The sequence below is a fragment of the Heptranchias perlo genome, chromosome 38 (genome assembly GCF_035084215.1).
Source record: "Heptranchias perlo isolate sHepPer1 chromosome 38, sHepPer1.hap1, whole genome shotgun sequence".
NCBI lineage: Eukaryota > Metazoa > Chordata > Chondrichthyes > Hexanchiformes > Hexanchidae > Heptranchias > Heptranchias perlo.
In genome coordinates, this window is record NC_090362.1 from 14107538 (window position 1) to 14115597 (window position 8060).

The 8060-nt window shown below is 41.3% G+C and overlaps 1 protein-coding gene across 1 annotated transcript; it reads right to left on the reverse strand.

Moving 5' to 3' along the window:
* Positions 1 to 414: 414 nt before the first annotated feature.
* On the reverse strand, positions 415 to 5265 carry LOC137304587 (cocaine- and amphetamine-regulated transcript protein-like). The gene is made up of 3 exons (XM_067973232.1): positions 5125 to 5265; positions 3251 to 3334; positions 415 to 945 (listed from the first exon to the last, which is right to left on the reverse strand). Exons 1-3 carry the CDS (start codon positions 5263 to 5265, stop codon positions 838 to 840), a joined length of 333 nt encoding a protein of 110 aa, XP_067829333.1. The 3' UTR covers positions 415 to 837.
* Positions 5266 to 8060: the final 2795 nt, after the last annotated feature.

Sequence of the window (8060 nt, forward strand, 5' to 3'; positions counted from 1 at the left end):
CAAAATCATTCCAGTGGTTGACCATTCTTTGTGTGAATCCTGACATCTGTCCTAAATTTTCCTTATACTAGTTTAAACTCTGTGCCTCCTTGTTCCAGTATCCTGACATAGAAATAATGCTCTGGATCAACGTAATCTATACTATTTGGTATACTTCTGGAAGGTTCCCTCTCAGTCACTTCCTTCAACAGTCTTTCTTCATAACTCGATCCTTTGACACTAGAGATGAGCCCCTTTATCACTGCTTTGCCCTGTCTTCATAGCTTGAATGTTTCCCACAATATTTAAGGTGGGTTCTGACCAGGTCACTGTACAGTTTTAGCATTTAGAAGCTTATTACCCTTCCTTGCTTCTCTTGAACAATTCCTGATTACTAAAGGCAGGTGCTCACAATGATGCCTGAAATTGTTGCTGTGTGAACTGTATCTAGCATAAAGCACTGACCAGTGGGCAATAATAAAGTTAAATAATGCAAGATGACCACAGGTAATAATTTATTTAGTTAACAATTAATTCAGATGGCAAAAGAAAATATGAGTTTCCCTCAGTGAGACGAGCAACATATTTCACATCTAACACAGTGTCAACCAACCAAGTTCAGTGAGAGAACAGAGAGCACATTGTGAGTGAATAGTACAAGAATCAAATTCGATGAAAGTTGCAGATCGAGTAATTTTTTTTTGGATTTCATGGATCCTAATTTAGCAAAATATCAGCTGAAGCTTCAATATCTATCCTTTTGAATTTTGCTCAGGGATGGCTCGTGGACTGATTACATTTTCCCTCTTCAAGACCTTCTCTTGAATCCAAATGTTGCCTTTTTGTTTCCTCTCAGCGTCAGATGCATTTAAGGAGGAAGGAGTTGCAGGTGGTGCCTCTGGCACAGTCGCACAGCTTACCAATCCTCGGCCCTTGCTTGACTGCGCATCTGTCCCCGATGTCACACTGAGGAACAAAAATAGACCCAAATATCAGTCGGGTTTCCAACACTCTATACTGGAGCCCCGCATAAAATGGCAATTCACTTAGGCTTCTCAATAATAATTTTAAATATTCCAAGTTGATTTCATTCAGCTCTGAACAACCAGTTTAAGATTGATGGTGCCCAGAAGCCTAGAAATGTATTGTCCGTTAGCTTTCTTTCTTTCACCCAGATCTTTTGAGGTAACAACTTGCAGAACAGCAGGCAACAAATCAATGGAATCATATATTTTAATGAAAATTTGTGATGCATAAACAATGGAGTATCAAACAAATAGACAGATTATTCCATCTATCACCAAACTAACCCCCTGTTGCCCATTCTCTATTCTACTTACACCACTGCTTAGTATCAATCTAATACTTTGTTGAAAATATTTAAGAGAGGGCTCAGTTGGTAAAGTTGGTGTGTTAACTGATCCGCATCGGTCAGAAGTTTCCAGCGTCACTTTCTGGTCTGTGCTAAGTTTGTTGATCTCAACCATGAATAGAGTAAGGATTCTATAACTCAGTGCTCCTGGGCTAGGGAGGGGAAGATCAGTTCGAATTCCCATTCCTAATCGCTATGCAGTGACTCCTGCTGCAAGCTCCATGTGCACGACATCAGGTGGGGACTTGTGATGTCCCCGTGGTCAAGAGATTTGTTGGCACTCACTGCATAGGCTCACACATGAGGAATGGACACTCAGCCAAGATATAGGAGGGTGAGCAGCACCGGTGAAACCAGTTATCAGCATGAAAGAAAGAAAAACTTGCATTTCTATAGCGCCTCTCATGACCTCAGGACGTCCCAAAACGTTTTACAGCCCATGAAGTTCTTTTGAAGTGTAGTCTCTGTTGTAATGTAGGAAATGCAGCAGCCAATTTCCACACAGCAAGGACTCACAAACAGTAATTAGATAATGACCAGATAATCTGTTTTAGTCATGTTGGTTGAGAGATAAATATTGGCCAGGGCACTGGGAGAACTCCCCTGCTCTTCTTCAAAAGAGTGCCATGGGATATTTTATGTCCACCTGAGAGGGCAGACGGGGCCTGGGTTTAATATCGCATCTGAATGACAGCACCTCCTACAGTGCAGCACTCCCTCAGTACTGCACTGTAGTATCAACCTGGATTATGTGCTCAAGTCTCTGGAGTGGGGCTTTGAAACCCACAACCTCCTGATTCACAGGCAAGTGTGCTACCCACTGAGCCATGGCCGACACCATCATTAAAATGAATGGGGAGATAATCGCAGGCTGGGGAGTCCTTAGGATGTCCCAGAGTGCAGAAGAAGAAAATCCCAACCTCTGCCTTCAGGTGAGGGAACGCGAGAGAAAGGAGAGCAAACTGCCAAACAAAAATAGAAGATGTCTAAGTATCTTTGCAAAGATATCTAAGATTTAACTTTGGCAAGAAACCTCAATCAACAGATGTGACTGAGCTGTTATCAGTGCAAAATATGCCTTTGGTGCCTGTGGCAACTTTTAATTTCCTAAATTGGATTAAAGTTTTTTTTTACGCCTGCAAGGAGATTGCATGGCTGGTGTGTGAGTGAGCAGGTTGGATAGAAGTCATGGTCTGCAGAAGTTACGTCATGACAGCATAGGCCCGGCTCAATTGACCAGTCGGTCTTTTCATGTCCTTTGGTCCTGTGTGTTTGTATGGATTTTGGGCTTGGCTGTGATGTCCCCAACAGTAGAATAGCCTGCTGGGACTGACTGTCTAAACACACGTATGGAGAAAGGCCCTTGGTTGATGTACTGGAGGGCTCCCAACACCCATTTCACCTCCCCCCCCCAGCAAGAATCAGTGTCTTCAGGAGATGAAGAGAGAAAACTGGGCCGGGTGTGGTGGGGATTAAAATATTCACTCAATTGTCAAGTGCTGCCTTCATTAAAGAGATTTAAATGTCTAAACTACTCAGGATATTGCAGGCAAACAATTAATTTTACCCATTGTTAAGCAATGTAGAACTGGTTTCGCTGGTTGATGTTGCAACATTGAGAATTAAGTGATAATAAAGTGAATACTTTAAAGTCAGTGATAAATTTAAAAAGGAACTTAGTCTATACCTGTTCAGAAAGGGGAGGGAGATAATAATAGATCTATTTGATTGGCAGTTAGGAAGAGTAAAGAGAAATCTTGATGGTGTAGTCCATGATTGAGGTATGGACTGTAGGAGGAATGGGCTTGAAGGGCTGAATGGTCATTTCTCATTTCTAGCATTCATATTTTCTCATCTCTGCCACACAAAACCAGGAAAGTGGTTCGGTCTGAAACTCACCATGGGGATTTGTCCAGCTTTCTTCTCATAAGAAGAAAACCTGCTGTTCTGGATTTTGCCCAGTATGTCTTCCATGGCTTCGAACTGTCGAGAAATTAAGATTTTTAAAAATAAATTCTCTTGCTACTTGACAAACCTTTCCAGAGAAAGAAAGAACTTGAGTTCATATAGCATCTTATCATATTTCACAAAGGTCCCAAAGCACTTCACATAGATTGAACCACATTATGCAGTTACTGAATTACATTGTGCAGTTACTATTGTTATGTGGGTTAACATGGCGGCCATTCTGTGCACAGCAAGATCCCACAAACAATAATAGGATGAATGATCAGTTACTCTTTTTGTTGGTGGCATCAACTGTGGACAGGGCAGCTGAAGAACTCCCTGCTCTTCTTTGATAGTATCATCGAATTTTTAATGCCAATCTAAACCACTGGAACAGGGAGAAAGGACCTTGGTTTAATGTCTCACCTGAAGGACAGCACCTCCATCAATTCAGCAGTCCCTCAGCATAGCTCTGAAGAGTCAGCGTAGATTATGCGCTCAATAAAACTTTAATACTCACTGGATTTTCCAGCCTCTTAAATCTTCTACATTGTCAGTATCTAAAGTTCCACTAAGATATCTCAAAGAAAGACTTGCATTTATATAGCACCGCATCATATATCTGAGCACGTTAGTCTAGATTGCTTGCTCAAGTCCTGGAGCAGGGATTGAACACAGGCAAGCTTCTGTCTCAGTGGTAAAACTGAGTTAAGCACACTCATTCCAAATATGTAATGGCAAAGAAACAATAGGATTTAATACAAGTCAAAAAGTGACATCTCAGTTAACTTTTGAACATATATCCTTTTAATCTATTAGAAAATTATTCACAGTGTGCATAAACATAATTTTACATTATAAGAGAATAAAGTCCCTGACATAAATGAAATGTTTTAATTGATTGCACGGATCACACCATCTTCCATATTAAAATCGACAGTCCATCAATTGTTGGAATCATTTTAAACAAGCAAGCATTTTGTGGGAGCTGTCCATTACTTCATGAAGATATTGCCATACTCTAGAATGGACCCGACAGAATTTCCAAACATGGTTTATTACAAGAAGTCTCTGAAATGTTAAGATCAGTCAGGGATGTCGGCACCTTAATCTAAATTTGTATCAGCACTTTTATTAAACTGTTGATACATTTACGTTGCCTCTTTTAAAAAACGTGTTTTTATAAATCGAATTTGCTTTTTTTCCCCCCAAAAGTTAAGGTTCGACACCTGATTCAGTGTCTTTATTCTAATTAATCAGGTGTCGATATTTTTTTGTAAATTACCGTCAGAGAAACACAAAATATATATCTCAATAAATCACCCAGACAGAACTGCAAACTAAACAGGCTGGAGAGACACGTTCCCCTCCCCCCCAAAAAAAAGTGGAACTGGGAAGGAAAAAAACCGCGGATGAAAAGAAAATAAGAATTGGATTCGAAAAGGGAAAACCTGGTCGGAAATGAAATTAATGAAATAATTTGCTCAGGGCGGGGGGGGGGGGGGAGAAAAAGACAAGACAAGCAAGAAAAGAAAACCGCAGTTCAAATAAGCTGGATTTGGAAATGAAACGAATAAGATGATTTAGCTTGAAAATACATGGTCAGAAAAGCAGCTTGAACCGTTAAACAACTGCGGTTGTTTGACGGTTCAAGCTGCTTTATAAGAGAATAAAGTCCCTGACATAAATGAAATGTTTTAATTGATTGCACGGATCATGGCATACAGATGAAGGGGTCAGCAGCACTGTCGGCGCAGCAATGGAGAGGCAGGGTTAGGGAAAGGGGGCGAAAAGTTGGGAGAAAAATGAAGATAAAGTTGACTGACCAGTTCCTTCTCGGCGGAGCCGCTGTGTTTTTTGGCTGGATAGTAGTCCTCTGCCGAGCTGACTTCCCTCGAGTGCCCCCGGCAGTGCAGGAGCAGCAGACTGGCACACAAGAGGAGCAGCAACAAGCCGGAGCTCTCCATGGTGCTGAAACGACTGGCGAGCCTCAAGGCGAGGTGAGTCCGCACTCTGATCTACTCTGCGCAGGGGACATCTCTCCCCTCCCCTTTTTATAGCCAAGGACTTGCCCAGCTAATGAGCAGGAGGGCGGTGTGATCCGTCCTGTCGGAGCAGATTCCCCAAAGGTTTCCTCCACCTGTTTCCAAATGAAGGAGCCTTCATGCTGAGTGTGGTCAATGAAACTTTAATTTGATGTCGCATTCACACTAAATAAATCAGTGGGTGTTGTGGTAATACATGCAAATTATTCAGTATCCCCTTTATTTATCAAACCATACCTTGTGGGATAAATCGCAATTGAATTGAATCCCGGACACACACAAAAATAAAACTAAATATACCCCGAAGTTAGTTCTTAGCTTTATATAAAACTAGCAAAACTCATCTATTTAAATTAAATAGTAATCTTTGCTACTGCCGTCATACTTTACACAATTAAAAGGTGTTCAGGGATTTCAATAAAGACTAAAAAAGGCAACAGTGGACAGTTTACCCTCTGATTACTGAACACTGTAGGGTAGGTGTAAGGAAAGGGGTGGGACACCCCGAATAAACAAAGAAATTAAACAAAAATGGGAGATTTCAAACGGTTAGAATCACATCCTTTATCACAGTCGGTTTCACCATTTGTTTATCGGACTTTTACTGACCAAAGTCCTCCTTTCTTCCTGTTTTTGTTTATTTTCTCCATTCCTGTCTCTTTATATAAAGGGAGGGATTTATCCCTGTAACCTCCTCCAACCCCACAACCCTCCCAGATCTCTGCATTCCTCCAACTCTGGCCTCTTGTGTATCCCCCACTTGCTTCACCCCGCCATCAATGGCGGTGCCTTAAACCGCCTAGACCCTAAGATCTGGAATTCCTGCCCCAAACCCCTTTGCCTCTCCAAATCTCTCTCCTCCTTTAAGACGCTGTTTAAAACCTATCTCTTTGACCAAGTGTTTGGTCCCCTGTCCGAATGTCTCCTTTTTGGCTTGATGTCAATTTTGTTGTCTGATTAAGCTCCTCTGAAGTGCCTTGGGATGTTTTACTACTTTAACGGTGCTATATAAATGCAATTTTGTTGTTGTTGTATGGCATCCAGCATTCAGACCTTAGCAATGGGTTGAATAGAATGAGCTGGATCCTACATTCCTGCGAGTTACTTTAAATTGTGAATTGTGTGTTCATCGCTGGAGAAATGAAACATGCTCCATTTTGTTCAGCCAGTGTCAGCATTAAGCAGTTCCAGGTCACTGGCATTTCACCTCTGGGACATGTTTCAAGTCCAACTCAGACCGAGGGGGTGAACGTCTGCTCTGTCAGTTGGTTCTAAAGGTCATACTCAAAAGGAATTTTGGCAGCGTCACCCAGTTTGTTGTGAGCATGAGCACACAGCATTAAACTGTCCCTAAACTGGCAGTGTCACCTTGAGAGACTTGAGGATGGCTGGTGTTAAAAAATGGAAAGAATAACACACTGGTGCAGTAGGGGGCACTCTTCTGAGATTGGGGGGAATTGGTAATTAATTGGTGTAGAGAGAGCTGCACTTTCACACTTAACTGACCTGAAACTGCTTGATGCTGACACTGGGTCAACATGTTTCATTTTTTCCAGTGATGAACACAAAGTTCATTGTTTAAAAAATAGATATAAGAAAGTCGAATGGGAAAAGGCTATTTCGCTCACTCAATTCACCTCATTGCTAAAGTCTGTGTCCTGGTCGCTTTAAAAGAGCATGTTCCCTTGTGCCTCACTGTCAAATCATCTATCTCCTACTAAGCAAGAAAACTATTGATTGAATCCCTCAATAGCATTTAATGACAATGGTTCCTTCCATGTTGGCCACAGAAGCTATAAAGAGGCTACTCTTTAAGTTATGTTTAGCTCTTGGTTTTCTCAACCTAGTAATTAGATGATTCTTTGGAAAATACATCAGCTTTAACATCCAATCCAATAGTTTAATGTTGTGTCCACCTCTATTTTATTAATTCTGGTATCTCATTACTCCTTTGAGCTTTTCTTTCTTGTACCTCTTAAACTCCAAATACTTGGACTTACCTGCTGTGCCTCTCCCTAGCATCCTTACTATATTGAAATAAGACTCATTGCACCATCTCCTAGTCTAACTCATTCTCTCCCAGTCCAGGAGATCACATGAACCATATCATGGGCAGCGCACACACAATATGTGTTGGCTGCATGAAAGCCCTCGGCAGCACCAAGAATGTCTCAGAAGATTCATCCCATAGTTCTCAGGTTTGTGCACTGTGCTTGTCAGCAGTGATTATAGTATTTATTGCGCTAACCAGATTGAATTCCTGTTTATGCGGCTGAGTAATGGTTAAGCTACAACTCTTTGTTGTGCTAACCATGTTGTTTTTATTCTGCAAGGTTAGACCAAATAAAAGGTTGCATAACCATTCGAATTAATCTATTGTGGGAGGAATGTTTTGCCCCAAGTATTACCAATCCCACCCTCACTGTGATGAAGCAAATTGGTCTTTGAATCTCTGCACTTTGATCCCTGAGTTCTATAATTTTTTTTCATCTGATTATCTTTGTACTTTTCAATGTAATTTGTCTGTCTGATCTCACCCACGCATTCAGCTCAGTTCTCTGTGTTTTTTTCTGGACTGTGTGTGTGTTTTTCTTCTTACAGTGTTTACCCCTCTGACCTCTATTCCTCTACTTCCCAGCTCTACAGTTCAGTAGTATTAACTGCAAATTGCTTTCTGAACTTTCTTTCTCTCTTGTTCTGCCAAAGCTCCAAATAAT